Source organism: Lynx rufus, unplaced genomic scaffold (genome assembly GCF_022079265.1).
Source record: "Lynx rufus isolate CCGP_SWC_20201006 ecotype Redwood Valley unplaced genomic scaffold, mLynRuf1.p SCAF_1, whole genome shotgun sequence".
Taxonomy (NCBI): Eukaryota; Metazoa; Chordata; class Mammalia; order Carnivora; family Felidae; genus Lynx; species Lynx rufus.
Window position 1 is genome coordinate 116,807,429 of NW_025814823.1, and position 15,072 is coordinate 116,822,500.

General features: G+C 41.9%; 3 protein-coding genes across 3 annotated transcripts in view; all 3 read left to right on the forward strand.

Annotated features, from left to right (window-relative positions):
* Nucleotides 1–1,115: 1,115 nt before the first annotated feature.
* Nucleotides 1,116–5,490, forward strand: LOC124509497 (protocadherin alpha-4-like). The gene is made up of 3 exons (XM_047076161.1): nt 1,116–3,530; nt 3,985–4,079; nt 5,478–5,490. Exons 1-3 carry the CDS (start codon nt 1,116–1,118, stop codon nt 5,488–5,490), a joined length of 2,523 nt encoding a protein of 840 aa, XP_046932117.1.
* A 3,801-nt stretch (nt 5,491–9,291) lies between these two features.
* LOC124526268 (protocadherin alpha-5-like) lies at nt 9,292–11,685 on the forward strand. Its single transcript, XM_047099188.1, has one exon. It carries the CDS (start codon nt 9,292–9,294, stop codon nt 11,683–11,685), a length of 2,394 nt encoding a protein of 797 aa, XP_046955144.1.
* Nucleotides 11,686–15,068: 3,383 nt separating this feature from the next.
* The window catches only part of LOC124526336 (protocadherin alpha-6-like), a 2,466-nt gene continuing 2,462 nt past the window's right edge, over nt 15,069–15,072 (forward strand). Inside the window, exon 1 of the mRNA XM_047099316.1 lies at nt 15,069–15,072. This exon is cut by the window's right edge and continues 2,462 nt beyond it. Within this exon, the coding sequence (XP_046955272.1) occupies nt 15,069–15,072 (4 nt within the window).

Genomic DNA, 15,072 nt, shown 5'->3' on the forward strand with positions numbered 1-15,072 from the left:
CAAGTGATTCAGTCTGTATGCTATAGTATATAAAAGAGAGTAAAAGTACCTGCTCAATTGGTTTAATCATGAAAGTCTTCATTTCATTGGTCAAGAAAATTTTTAATGGTATAAAATGGGGGAAATTGCTGTATGAGGCATTTGGAAAAGATGGATCGTACTTATGAGGATGAATGATTATGTTTATTTGGTGAAAAATATTGTTGGAAGCCGGAAGTTGTCCACTAGGACTAAAATACATGAGCACAGTACAAGAAAATAGAAATGTATGTACACTAGACACTGGAGAACAGGCAAGTATTTATAAATCATAAGAGACAAATTGAGAATACCAATCTTGATTGTTGGAGGTGAGTATATTTGTTAATAAAATTATTTGGAATACTTTCCCACACTAATTATATATTACAACATCGTAGTTCCTTCTTAAAGCTCTTTGCACCTTCAGCCCTGAGGTGAATTAATGAAGACTTTCAGTTAAGTGCTGGTAATTTCTGCTTCCTTTTTCAGACATTTTAAAAAGTCCCTTTCAAAGACTTATTCTTGGCATTGGAGGTTTCCTAGTTCAGAGGGTTCTCTGAAGTCTTCAACACCAGAAATGTGAAATACAAAGATCAAAAGTGTGTCATCATTAATAACTATTTCCCCCCATTTTCAGGAACACATATAATTAGTCAAGAATTTTCCTAATCAACACTTAACAATTCTGTTTGCAAAATGTGTATTAACTCCAGTTGGGTCTCTATAAATAGTTAAAACCTGTATGAAAAAAGGATTTCCACTGAAGTAAAAGTTGCCCCTGTGGTGAAACTAAGGTCACATTCAATCAGAGGTACAAAATGTGTAACTTAGTAGCACAAAATGTGTTGCTATTCTCCAACAGCATTAAAGTAGCGGAATGGCAAAAGAGTAAGACTGAGCAGTATCAGAATTTATTACTTACGGTTTGGAGCCACATGATGTCGCTCTGTACCATAAAATTGATCTGCTAGAGAAAAAGAATATCCCTTCTGTTATAAAGAAGCTGCATCCACCATTCAGACAGAAATGGAGGATACATCGGCATAGACTGAACGGTTAGAAGATATTTCTTGATTTTGAAACGAGATCCCTTAATGAAAACAAAGCACTGCGGGCTCGAGATGGAGTTTTCCTGGGCAAGCGGCCAGGAATCCAAGCGTCTGCTGCTCTCACTTCTATTCCTCGCAGCCTGGAGGGCGGGGAGTGGCCAGGTCCACTACTCGGTCCCGGAGGAGGCCAAACACGGCACCTTCGTAGGACGCATCGCTCAGGACTTGGGGCTGGAGCTGGCGGAGCTGGTGCCACGCCTGTTCCGGGTGGCGTCCAAAGGCCAGGGGGACCTTCTGGAGGTAAATCTGCAGAATGGCATTTTGTTTGTGAATTCTCGCATCGACCGCGAGGAGCTTTGCGGGCGGAACCTGGAGTGCAGCATCCATCTGGAGGTGATCGTGGACAGGCCGCTGCAGGTTTTCCATGTGGAGGTGGAGGTGAAGGACATTAATGACAATCCTCCTGTGTTCCCCGGAACACAAAAGAATCTATTTATGGCGGAATCCAGGCCTATTGACACTCGGTTTCCACTAGAGGGCGCATCGGATGCAGATATCCGGGCCAACGCTATGCTGACCTACACACTGAGCCCCAATGAATATTTCTCGCTGGAAAAGCCGTCCGATGACGAGCGGGTAAAACGTCTTGGACTACTACTAAGGAAATCTTTAGACAGGGAAGAAGCTCCAGAAATTTTTTTAGTGCTCACAGCTACTGATGGCGGCAAACCTGAGCTGACTGGAACCGTTCAGTTACTCATCAAAGTGCTGGACGCCAATGACAACGCCCCAGCTTTTGACAGAACACTCTATGAGGTGAAAGTACAAGAAAATGTTTCTAATGGAACGTTGGTAATGAAACTAAACGCCTCAGATTTAGATGAAGGCTCGAATGCAGACATTATTTATTCATTCTCAACTGATATTTTACCAAATGTAGAATCCAAGTTTCACATAGATCCAATTACTGGAGAAATTATGGTAAAGGGATATATCGATTTTGAAGAAAGCAAATCCTATGAAATTCTTGTAGAGGGTATTGATAAAGGACAGCCCCCACTCTCTGGCCATTGTACAGTTATGGTGGAAGTCGAGGACACCAACGATAATGTTCCAGTAATGGAATTCAAGTCCCTGTCACTCCCAATCAGAGAAGACGCTTCACTAGGCACGGTCATCGCCTTGATCAGCGTGCATGACCTCGATTCTGGTGCCAACGGGCAGGTGACCTGCACCCTGTCACCCCATGTCCCCTTCAAGCTGGTGTCCACTTTCAAGAATTACTATTCGCTGGTGCTGGACAGCGCCCTGGACCGCGAGAGCGTGGCGGACTATGCTCTAGTAGTGACAGCACGGGACGGGGGCTCGCCTTCGCTGTCGGCCACGGCCAGCGTGTCCGTGGAAGTGGCCGACGTGAACGACAACGCGCCGGCATTCGCGCAGGCCGAGTACACGGTGTTCGTGAAGGAGAACAACCCTCCCGGCTGCCACATCTTCACGGTGTCCGCGCGGGACGCGGACGCGCAGGAGAACGCGCTGGTGTCCTACTCGCTGGTGGAGCGGCGGGTGGGCGAGCGTGCGCTGTCGAGCTACGTGTCGGTGCACGCGGAGAGCGGCAAGGTGTACGCGCTGCAGCCGCTGGACCACGAGGAGCTGGAGCTGCTGCAGTTCCAAGTGAGCGCGCGCGACGCGGGCGTGCCCCCGCTGGGCAGCAACGTGACGCTGCAGGTGTTCGTGCTGGACGAGAACGACAACGCGCCCGCGCTGCTGCCGCTGCCTGGGGCGGGCGGCGCGGGCGGCGCCGTGAGCGAGCTGGTGTGGCGGTCGGTGGGCGCGGGCCACGTGGTGGCGAAGGTGCGCGCGGTGGACGCGGACTCGGGCTACAACGCGTGGCTGTCGTACGAGCTGCAGCCGGCGGCGGGTGGCGCGCGCAGCCCGTTCCGCGTGGCGCTGTACACGGGCGAGATCAGCACGACGCGCAGCCTGGACGAGGCGGACTCGCCGCGCCAGCGCCTGCTGGTGCTGGTGAGGGACCACGGCGAGCCGGCGCTGACGGCCACGGCCACCGTGCTGCTGTCGCTGGTGGAGAGCGGCCAGGCGCCCAAGGCCTCGTCGCGGGTGTTGGCGGGCGCCGCTGGCGCGGAGACGGCGCTGGTGGATGTCAACGTGTACCTGATCATCGCCATCTGCGCGGTGTCCAGCCTGCTGGTGCTCACGCTGCTGCTGTACGTGGCGCTGCGGTGCTCGGCGCCGCCCAGCGAGGGCGCGTGCGGGCCGGGGAAGCCCACGCTCGTGTGTTCCAGCGCGGTGGGGAGCTGGTCGTACTCGCAGCAGAGGCGGCAGAGGGTGTGCTCTGGGGAGGGTCCGCCCAAGACCGACCTCATGGCCTTTAGTCCCAGTGTACCTGACTCTAGGGACAGAGAGGATCTGCAGCCAGCAACTGGAGATTCCCTTTCAAAGGTTAGTTTTAAATATCTTTTAGTTAACCTGAATTATTTAAAGTTTTACTTTCCTTTATTCTATCAATTTCTTCCTAATTAAAAAATGTTTACAGTGAAATTTCTCTGACATGCTTCTTCACTTGTTTTGTACCCAGTTTAGCTAATATCTTTTAGAATTATAGGACCCCAAGGCAATATATGTTGTCTTCATTATTCAATGCATATTTATATAATTAATGTTATAAATTTTGTGCTTACCATCTTCACTATTTATTTTCAGTTGTAATCAACACTTGAGAGAACCTTTTCCTTTCATTTGAATATAATACATTGAAAAGTGCCCGGATATAATAATATAACTCAATCAATTATTTGAAAGCAAAACTTTTATTTCTTCTGTTCTCTGGCACAGAGAACAAACCCAAGCCTCTTGTTAGTTCTCTGGCAACGCTTGTGATGTGTGTGGCTCATAGGCCTTCCCGGGGATTGTGACTCAGGCTTCTGACCAGATGCTGCTTCTGTCTGGCCCCCTGCGCTTAAGGTTACTCTCCGTCCGGGATCGGGATCGGTCTGTTGGTATTTTTTTTTTAATGTTTCTTTTTAAGCGTTATTTATTTTTGAGAGAGAGAAACAGAGTGTGAGGGGGGAGGAACAGGGAGAGAGGGAGACACAGCCTCCCGTTCTACTTAAGAAGCTACTTAAATTTGGGGCACCATCTGACTTCTGCTTAGGTCCTGATCTCATGGTTCCTCTCTCTCTCTCTCTCTCTCTCTCTCTCTCTCTCTCTCTCTCCTCCTCCTCCTCGTGGGATTCTCTCTCTCTGCCCCTCACTCACTTGCATCCTCTTTCTCTCTCAAAAACCAAAGCTACTTAAATGAACCTCCAAAATAACTTTTCCTTATTTCTCCCCAAATGTAGCCAGTTTTAACTCTATAACTGTTACTAGTTTTTACCTGTTTCCTGTGCTTTATCTAAATATAATTGCACAAAATGTGTTATGTGTGTGCCTGTGTTTGTGTGTTCTTCATATTTATCATTCATCATTCTCTGGAATCATCCATATTGCTGTGTGTAGTTGGAGTTCATTTAATTTGTTTTCTCTCCAGTAGTTTATGACTATATTATGAGTAATTTTCCCATTGTTGAGCATTTTGAATTGTTTCTCCTTTATGTCTGCTTCAAATAATGCTATCATAAATATATTCCAAAATTTTGGGGTGCCTGGGTGGCTCACTCAGTTGAGTGACTGACTCTGGATCTTGGCTCAGGTCGTGATTTTACGGTTCATGGGTTTGAGCCCCGCATCCTCACGGAGCCTGCTTGGAATTCTGTCCTCTTTGCCCCTCACCTGCTTGTGCTCTCTCTCTCTCAAAATAAATAAATAATCTTAAAAAATATTTTCAGTGCCCATGTACACAGAATTGAAATTAGAACATAAAATATTTGCATAGATTCATCTTTAATATACAAAACAGATTTCCCAAATGTTTTTTATCCATTTACACTGTGCTAACAGTGTATTGCTCTACATCATCTCCCTAATTGGGCATTGTCAGATTGTCTATGTAGTTGCTATTTTGCTGGGTGTGTTTAGTATTTCCATGTTGTATTTCCTGATTTATAAATGAGGTTGAGCACCTGTTTGTATTATTATTGGCCATTTTATATCTTATGTATACAATTGCTGTTTGAGTCTCTGCCTATTTTTCTATTGTGTTGCATTTTCACTTGCTTTTTGAAAATTTCGTATATTCTGGATATAACAACTTTCTTGCTTTTGCATTCTTCTCCTCTTCATTATTTTATCTTTTGGTGAATAGAAATTTTAAATTTCAGTTAAGTTCAATTTATCAATCTTTTCATTTTTATTCTATGTCATGTAGATAATTTCTTTGGTATGTTTTGTTTCATTGTTCACATAAGATAGACATCCTTTTTTGAATTTTTTTTGTCTTTTGTGACATAGGGGTCAAGATTAATTTTCCCCAATGACATTCAACTGAAACAGCACCATTTCTTAAAAATGAATTCCACGTTTTGATAAAATATCCATTATATGGGTATGATCTTTTTTGTTCTATTTTTTTTAATTTTTTTAATGTTTATTTATTTCTGAGGCAGAGAGAGACAGAGCATGAGTGGGGGAGGGTCAGAGAGAGAGGGAGACACAGAATCAGAAGCAGGCTCCAGGCTCTGAGCTGGCAGCACAGAGCCCGATGTCAGGCTTGAACTCACAAACCGTGAGATCATGACCTGAGCCGGTCGGTTGCTCAACCAACTGAGCCACCCAGGCGCCCCTGTTCTAATTTTTTTGACTTAAAAACATTTTTTTTTACATCAATGCCATGTTACCTCTTCCATTTCCACCTAAATTTGTATATAAATTTCATAAGAACAATTTGGTGAGGTTTTTATTTGGATTGCATTAAGTCTATTTAGAAATGTGAAGCACGTTGACATCTTTACAAAAATGAGTCAATTCATGAGCATGGTCTATTTATCTAAATAATCTTAATATTTCTTAATAATTCTTAATGTTTCGTAATATTTCACAATTTTCTGTATAGAGGTCCTTTACATATTTCACTAGATTTATTTTTAGCTATTGACATTGGTAATCATGATAGATATCACCTCTAAGTTAAATTTTATTCTGTTTAATAATGGCACATGTGGATGTATGGTGTGGTTTGTTTTTGTTGTTGTTTTTTTTTTTAATGTTTATTTTGAGAGATAGAGAAAGAGTGAGAGTGAGTGTGGGGGAGGGATTGAGAGGGAGGAAAAGAGAGAATCCCAAGAAAACTCCACACTGTCAAGGCAGAGGCCAACATGGAACTTGATGTCTTGAACCCATGAGATCATGACCTAAGCCAAAGTCAGACTCTTAACCGACTGAAACACTCAGGTGCCCCTAGAATAATTTTTAGTAATTAAATTTTTTGTCAAATTTGGTGCAGCAGCATAAATTATTTATAAATCTCTAAAAGACTGCTTCAACTTCATGTGTTATTTTTGGGCAGTGTGGTAGACTTTTGTAAACTTTTACAAATAGCAGAGAAATATAGCTTAATAAAATTTTATTCTGGAGGATTTTTTTAGTGTTTATTTTTGAAGGAGAGAGGGACAGAGCATGAGCGGGGGAGGGGCAGAGAGAGAGGAAGACACAGAATACTAAGTGTGCTCCCTGGCTCTGAGCTGTCAGCACAAAGCCTGATGCGGGGCTTGAATTCACCAGCCGTGAGATCATGACCTGAGCCTAAGTCGGACCCTTAACTGACTGAGCCACCCAGGTGCCTCTATTCTGGAGTTTTGTAGGTAATGAATGATATCTAGACTCCAATGCAAAATTAAATTTTCTAGTGTAACATCTTCCTGAATGCTTCCCATTATATTAAGTAGAGATACCTCAAAACTCTGTCTGGTTTTCTTAACCTAAATTCATTGTCAAGGAAGGAGTTTTCTTTCTGTATCAAGGTTTAAATATAACTAAAATTTTTAGAGAAACTAGCAAATGAAAGGATCAGTTAATAAGATAACCTATAATATTTGATTGAAATAATGGTTTGGAAAAAGATCTAAAGAATTTTCTTTACCTGTGGTGTTGTCTATGGAATTAAGAGCAGGGAGTCTATAACTATTGAGAACTTAACCACCCGAAAGAGATGAGTATTGAAAGACAAATGCAAGGCGATAATCCAAAAACTTAGTATTTTTGAACAGATGTGAATATGGATGTCAAGAGTCTTGTTTTCCCCTGAAATTTCTCTATGAAAAAAATCACAAACTAAAAGAAGCATATGATACTGTTGATGCCATTTTTTCCTTTGTGTATACTTTCAAAATATTTAAATATATACTGAAAATACTCTATAAATTACCATGCATACATAGTTAACATCACATTGTCAGTTTGACTGTTAAATACTTGACATTTACTTTTTTCAAAAGTAAATCTATTTATAATATATTTTTGGAGTTTCACATCAGTCATGGTTCTATAATAGAAGGTAAATCAACCTTAACATGATATTTTCAACATACTTGTTATCATTTTTTTTTGGTTTTTTACTTTTGTATATTAAACTGTTTTCAAATTATCATTATCAGGAACAGATAAGTAATCTTGAAAATTTAAATTTCTTTAGTGTTTGGGTGATCTGAGGGCTGAGAGAAAAGCCATGTTAGTAGAGAGAATAAGAACTTTTGAAAAACTAAAGGGAATGGTAAATGTACTGTTAAATATTATATAAGAACTGTATCCAGTAACATTATCCTGTATCTTTACTACTTTGAACACTGGGAAGCAAGTGTATTTCAAATGACTTTGTATTTTCTACTACATTCTTATTTATCTTCTATTTTTTGTATTACACTTTTCCACATTTGTTTTATACTTTGACCCAAAAATAATACTTCAAGTCTCATATATCACTTAAACCAAACCTAAGGAACAAATTTGGGGTTTATGCTTTATATATACAAGGATCAAATAATAGAATTATTGATCCCCTGGACCCTATGTCTTCATAGGTAAGGCGTATTTTTTAATATTTATGGAATTCTAGGGAGTATATATACAAGCAGAAGTTTAAATACTTTTTCAGTGGAAAAAATTGGTGACATTTTCTTTTGGGACATTTCCTTCTGACCATATTTATAAGTAAGTCCAAGTGGTATCATGCAGCAGATGAACTGGATGATTAAAAAGAGATGAAATTAACATAGAGTTAGTCCAGTTAATAATGTGATTTCTATCTTTTAATTTTTACCGGAACCCACACATTTTATGGAGTAGTGTATCCACAAACAATATTAGTAGTTTGATTTGCTGCATAAAAGCAAAGATATGTGCTTTCACAATTTGTGTCAACTGTGACTTATCAGGAATGCAAGCTGAAGAAACGCTGCCTAGATGCATCTAATTCAAAAAATGGTGTCAAGATGTTGACCAAGTCATGCTATGATTTTGGCCTCTAGAAAATGCAAATCTCCAAATTATGATTTTTTTTAGTCAGCAGTTAAAAGTAGGTGATATATAGAGAAATTAAAGAAATGGATTTTTAGCAATTTGAATATCAGACTTCCAAAAGGGAACTCAGACAAGAATGCTATTCAAATAGCTTGTTACTTTGAAAATAACAAGTCAATATTAAATACTGCAAATAGGAATATAAATGTTTCATGAGTAATGTAGAAGTAGTTACAAACATCCCATCAAAATAATAGAAAACACTCAAGAAATTTCACAAGATATATTTAAATATGCAAATAAATGAAAAACTAAAGCTTTTAAAGTTAGTTAGAAATTCTATAAAGAATAGACCAATACAAATTACTCTAGTAAACATTGGTGTGGCATGATTAAAGTAGAATGGATTTTGCAATATTTTAATGAAAACTGATACCCTTTATTGTAACATTAATGATACATTTTGATTAGAGAGAAGGAAAATGAAGAATTCCTAAGAGTCATTGAAATTTGGAAATACTTAACGAATGGAAACAAAGCATAACAAAGTAAAAGCTCACCCTTCCGTCCACATGATGGCGCTGGAAACCGCAAGTTTGGTGGTGGTGGTTTTTTTTTTTTTTTTCCCCCGAAAAAGGAATAGTGAGTTTATTTTCCTTAGACAGAAAGGAAAAAGGCCACTCCATTTTTTGCTCTGATGCTGAAGCTGAAAAGGTGAGCAAATAAAAAATTATAGCAAATTGGAAATTATGTTTCCAAAAGCTATCGTGTGATAGTGCAATAGACATTTGAAAATTGCAACGAATTTGCGATGGTATATTCTCAGAGGAGTCCAGGTTCCCGGCGCCTGCTGCTCTTGCTTCTGCTTCTTACAGCCTTGGAGGCAGGGAGTGGCCACGTCCACTACTCGATCCCGGAGGAGGTCAAACACGGCACCTTCGTGGGCCGCATCGCCCAGGACCTGGGGCTCGAGCTGGTGGAGCTAGTGCCACGCCTTTTCCGAGTGTCGTCCAAAGGTTATAGAGACCTTCTGGAAGTAAATCTGCAGAATGGCATTTTGTTTGTGAATTCTCGGATCGACCGGGAGGAGCTGTGTGGGCGGAACGCGGAGTGCAGCATCCACCTGGAGGTGATCGTGGACAGACCACTGCAGGTTTTCCATGTGGAAGTGGAGGTTAAGGACATTAACGACAACCCGCCCCGGTTCTTGCGTCGGGAACAAAGATTATTTATTTTAGAGTCAAGAATAGTAGATTCCCGGTTTCCGCTAGAGGGCGCATCTGATATGGATGTCGGAGCAAACGCAGAATTGAAATACAAATTAAATCCTAATGAATATTTTGACTTGGATGTTAAAACAAACGAAGAAGAAACAAACATTTTAGAGCTAGTATTGAAGAAAGCATTAGATAGAGAAGAAACCCAAGAACATCTTTTATTACTGACTGCAGTTGATGGAGGAAAACCTGAACTAACAGGTACAGTTCAATTATTGATCAGTGTATTGGATGCGAATGATAATGCCCCAAAATTTGATAAATCAGTTTATAATATAAAATTATTAGAAAATGCACCGAATGGGACATTAGTTATTAAACTGAATGCCTCAGATGCAGATGACGGCATTAATAAGGAAATAGTGTACCTTTTTAGTAATCTTGTTCTTGATAACGTCAGATCTAAATTTATAATTGATTCAAATAGTGGGGAAATAACAGTTAAGGGAGAACTGGATTATGAAGACTGTAATTTATATGAAATTAATATTGATGCTGTAGATAGAAGTTCATTCCCATTAACTGGACACTGCAAAGTTATAGTAAAACTTCTGGATGAGAATGATAATACCCCAGAGATGGTCATAACTTCCATCTCTCTGCCTGTTCAAGAAGACGCTTCACTGGGGACCGTCATTGCCCTGATCAGTCTGTCCGATCGCGACTCAGGTCCCAATGGGCAGGTGACCTGCACACTGTCACCCCATGTTCCCTTCAAGCTGGTGTCCACCTTCAAGAATTACTATTCGCTGGTGCTGGACAGCGCCCTGGACCGCGAGAGCGTGGCGAACTATGCTCTAGTAGTGACAGCGCGCGACGGAGGTTCGCCTTCGCTGTCGGCCACGGCCAGCGTGTCCGTGGAAGTGGCCGACGTGAACGACAACGCGCCGGCATTCGCGCAGGCCGAGTACACGGTGTTCGTGAAGGAGAACAACCCTCCCGGCTGCCACATCTTCACGGTGTCCGCGCGGGACGCGGACGCGCAGGAGAACGCGCTGGTGTCCTACTCGCTGGTGGAGCGGCGGGTGGGCGAGCGTGCGCTGTCGAGCTACGTGTCGGTGCACGCGGAGAGCGGCAAGGTGTACGCGCTGCAGCCGCTGGACCACGAGGAGCTGGAGCTGCTGCAGTTCCAAGTGAGCGCGCGCGACGCGGGCGTGCCCCCGCTGGGCAGCAACGTGACGCTGCAGGTGTTCGTGCTGGACGAGAACGACAACGCGCCCGCGCTGCTGCCGCTGCCTGGGGCGGGCGGCGCGGGCGGCGCCGTGAGCGAGCTGGTGTGGCGGTCGGTGGGCGCGGGCCACGTGGTGGCGAAGGTGCGCGCGGTGGACGCGGACTCGGGCTACAACGCGTGGCTGTCGTACGAGCTGCAGCCGGCGGCGGGTGGCGCGCGCAGCCCGTTCCGCGTGGCGCTGTACACGGGCGAGATCAGCACGACGCGCAGCCTGGACGAGGCGGACTCGCCGCGCCAGCGCCTGCTGGTGCTGGTGAGGGACCACGGCGAGCCGGCGCTGACGGCCACGGCCACCGTGCTGCTGTCGCTGGTGGAGAGCGGCCAGGCGCCCAAGGCCTCGTCGCGGGTGTTGGCGGGCGCCGCTGGCGCGGAGACGGCGCTGGTGGATGTCAACGTGTACCTGATCATCGCCATCTGCGCGGTGTCCAGCCTGCTGGTGCTCACGCTGCTGCTGTACGTGGCGCTGCGGTGCTCGGCGCCGCCCAGCGAGGGCGCGTGCGGGCCGGGGAAGCCCACGCTGGTGTGTTCCAGCGCGGTGGGGAGCTGGTCGTACTCGCAGCAGAGGCGGCAGAGGGTGTGTTCTGGGGAGGGTCCGCCCAAGACCGACCTCATGGCCTTCAGCCCCAGCCTACCTCAAGGTCCTGGCTCTGCAGACATCGTGAGTCTCAAAAATATTATTCACAAAAATTTTCGTTAAGTCTTTAATATTTAATACTTCCTTCCAACTTCTTTTTATTTTAAATTATGATTTTATATTTGATTATTGTCTCATCATTTAGATGTAAATTCTGAATTGGTATTAATTCATTTACTTAAAATTGGTTATGGTTAGAATTCATTTTAGTTTGTTGCATATAATCGCTTTGCACTAATGGATTTATTTCAGTAACATACCTCCCCTTTTTTAGGTTTTAAAAGTTGGAGTTAATGGACTAGTGTTCTTTGCACAATAGAAAGTGTTTCCAAAATTAAATTTTTAATAAATATTTTAATTTTCAATCTTTAGGAAATATAGGAAGATACTTGTATGACATATTTGGTGGAGTTATTTATTTTCAAAGTCTCCTATTATGACAGTGAATTTTTTTTTACAGTGAAGTGTTTCTTTTAAAATTATTTATTTTTTAATGTTTATTTTATTTTTTGAGAGAGATAGAGCATGAGTGGAGGGGGAGGCAGAAAGAGGGGAGACACAGAATCTGAAGCAGGCTCCAGGCTCTGAACTGTCTGAACAGAGCCTGACATGGGGCTCAAACTGGCGACTGTGAGATCGAGACCTGAGCCGAAGTTGGATGCTTAACTGACTGAGCCAGGCACCCCTTAACTTCCTTTTTAAGTAATATTTGTATACTGAATGATTCTTTTCAGGTTTCTCTAAATGGTTGGCTTTCACATACTTATGATGAATTTGATATTTATGATTAATTTTTTAACTTTAGAGGCTTCATTTATTTTTGAATATGAAATATACTTATATGGTTTACAGTGGTTTAAAATGTTTCCCTTCCAACTTCTGTATCAAGTCACTCGGTATACTTCCTTGAATATTTCTAAATTAAAAAAATTTTAATTGTTTTATTTTAGAGAGAGAGCACAAAAGCGGGGGCGAGGGAGAGAGTGAGAATCTTTAGCAGGCTCCACACTCAGCACAGAGCCTGACATGGGGCTCAATCCCAGGACCCTGGGATCGCGACCTGAACTGACATCAAAAGTGGGACACTTAGTTGACTGAGCCAACCAGGCACCCCTTAACTTTAATTAGCTAATTCAATTTTTTAATGTTTATTTTTGAGAGAGAGACAGAGCATGAGCAGAGGAGGAGCAGAGAGAGAGGGAGACACAGAATCCAAAGCAGGTTCAAGGCTCTGAGTTTGTCAGCACAGAGCCTGATGTGGGGTCTGAACCCACGAACTCTGAGATCATGACCTGAGCCTAAGCCAGACACTTAACCAAGTGATCCACCCAGGCGCCCCTAATTAGCTAGTTTTAAAGTTGATATTCAGAGGGACTCTTGACTTACAGCAAAATTTATGAAAAATCTTAACTGCTCTAGAAAACCTTCTACAATAAGACTGAAAGCTAATATATCTTTTCTCTAGGCTAATTGCCTGCAAGCAAAGGAAAATTTCATTTGGATGTTATTATTCGTTAGCATATGAACTCTTTGTGTACCCACACTAAAAGCAATAGAAATTCAGCAATAGGGAGTATTAGATAGATCTAGATTAATTAGTTTAAGATGATGCTTCTCATCTTGGTATTACAGTAGTCTGTGAGGATTTTGCAAGTATATGAGAATTTTGGAGCATGGGTGGTGGTATGTGTCCATTTGACAAATCCTTTTGTGACTCTCATTTTCTCATTTTGAGGAAGAGTTTAATCATCTCCATTCATTACAGATGAATTCATGGTAAAATTTACATTTGGGCTTGACTTTGATATCAGGATAACATTTTTATAGGTAAAGAGAGAGGTAATTTTAGAAACACTTTGAACAAAGGTTGCACTGACGAAGAAGACAAGGAGGTGATCTATTTCGTCTGCAAAATAGAATTCACATTGGAGAGTAGTCAAAAATAAAACTGGGAATGTTGGTTTTGATCTCATCTCAGGTCGTGTAGAAGTTATTCTAATGTCATGGAATTTCTACCTTTAACTGTACTCATGAAAATAAATATGGTAGTATGTGAAAGAAAAGACAGATGGACTGTTGACAGACTTTGAATAGGGCAAGTAAGGGATGAGGACTGATAAAAAATTCATACAGGTGACATGTACAATGTTCACTGCATTAAATCAAAATGAGAATTTCAAGGGTTTGAATTGGGGGGTTGTTAGTGATGTCTCTTCATAATCTTCAAAGTGTAATCAAATTAGTTTCTGAGAGTCATCACCATGCATAGGTAAAAATGTCAATGAGAACCATAGAAAGAGGGAAAGAAGATGTGGGTTTGGGAATAACTTCAATAAAAGTCTTATTTGAAGCACTGGAAATGGATGAGGACACTTAAAGGAAAGCATGTACAAAGTTAAGATTGAGAGAAAAGGATGAACTCATTTAGGAGTAGCTGAAGGATCAGAGCAGCAAAGAACTATGGGTAGATATTCCACTAGAATTTGCAAGAATCAAGTATGTTAAGGAAAATTTTTTGAAGGGGAGGCCTAATATAAGCTGCAGGGAAATTTAGAAATGGAAAGAATATGCACTAAAATTTTCATCTTCCATCATTAAATTTTTTTAATGTTTATTTATTTTTGAGAGAGAGAGAGAGAGCATGAGCAGGGGAGGAGCAGAGAGAGAGGGAGACAGAATCAGAAGCAGCTCCAGGCTCTGAGCTGTCAGAACAGAGCCCAATGTGGGGCTCAAACTCAGGAACTGGAAGATCATGACCTGAGCTAAAGTCTGACGCTTAACCCAGTGAGCCACCCGGGCGCCCCCATCTTCCATTATTAAGTAAAAGAAACAGTCTTAGGAGTATTTGATATTCACTGAAAAAAGAAATAATGGACTGCAATCTATAAGATTTTTTAAATGTGGATAAAATTTGTTAATTTAAAATTACATTCTTTTCCTATAGCAAAATATAATAACATATCCTGTAACAGAAGAATATGCACAAGTTTCTTCTCTACATAAAGAGATTAGGATAGTTTGCACTTCTAAATCCCAGGCTTACTTCAGATCACAAATTTTCTAACCTGGTTGATAACAGTAATTAAATTATTGGGAGAAAGTTGTTTCTCTATGAATTACCTGATCCCTTACCCTAGTCTAAATTCATAAAAGAAGTCAGACGAGATGAAAATGGCTCTGAAAATTACAAACATAAGGAGATTTACTATTAAATTAAGGCAAAATAAGATTTTTTTAAAATTTAAAGTACTATAGCGTAGTGAAGTTATGTGAATTCATTTCTTACCCTTTGTAGTCGCATGATGTCGCTGTCTACCATGAAGTTAATCTAGTTGTTACAGTATTCAAAATTCATTCCTTCTGTTACTGCTTGGTTCCACAAGCGCTGAGTGATGGCAGGCGCAGAATTGGATTAACAGAGTCGGATCATACAATATTTCATCTTAATGA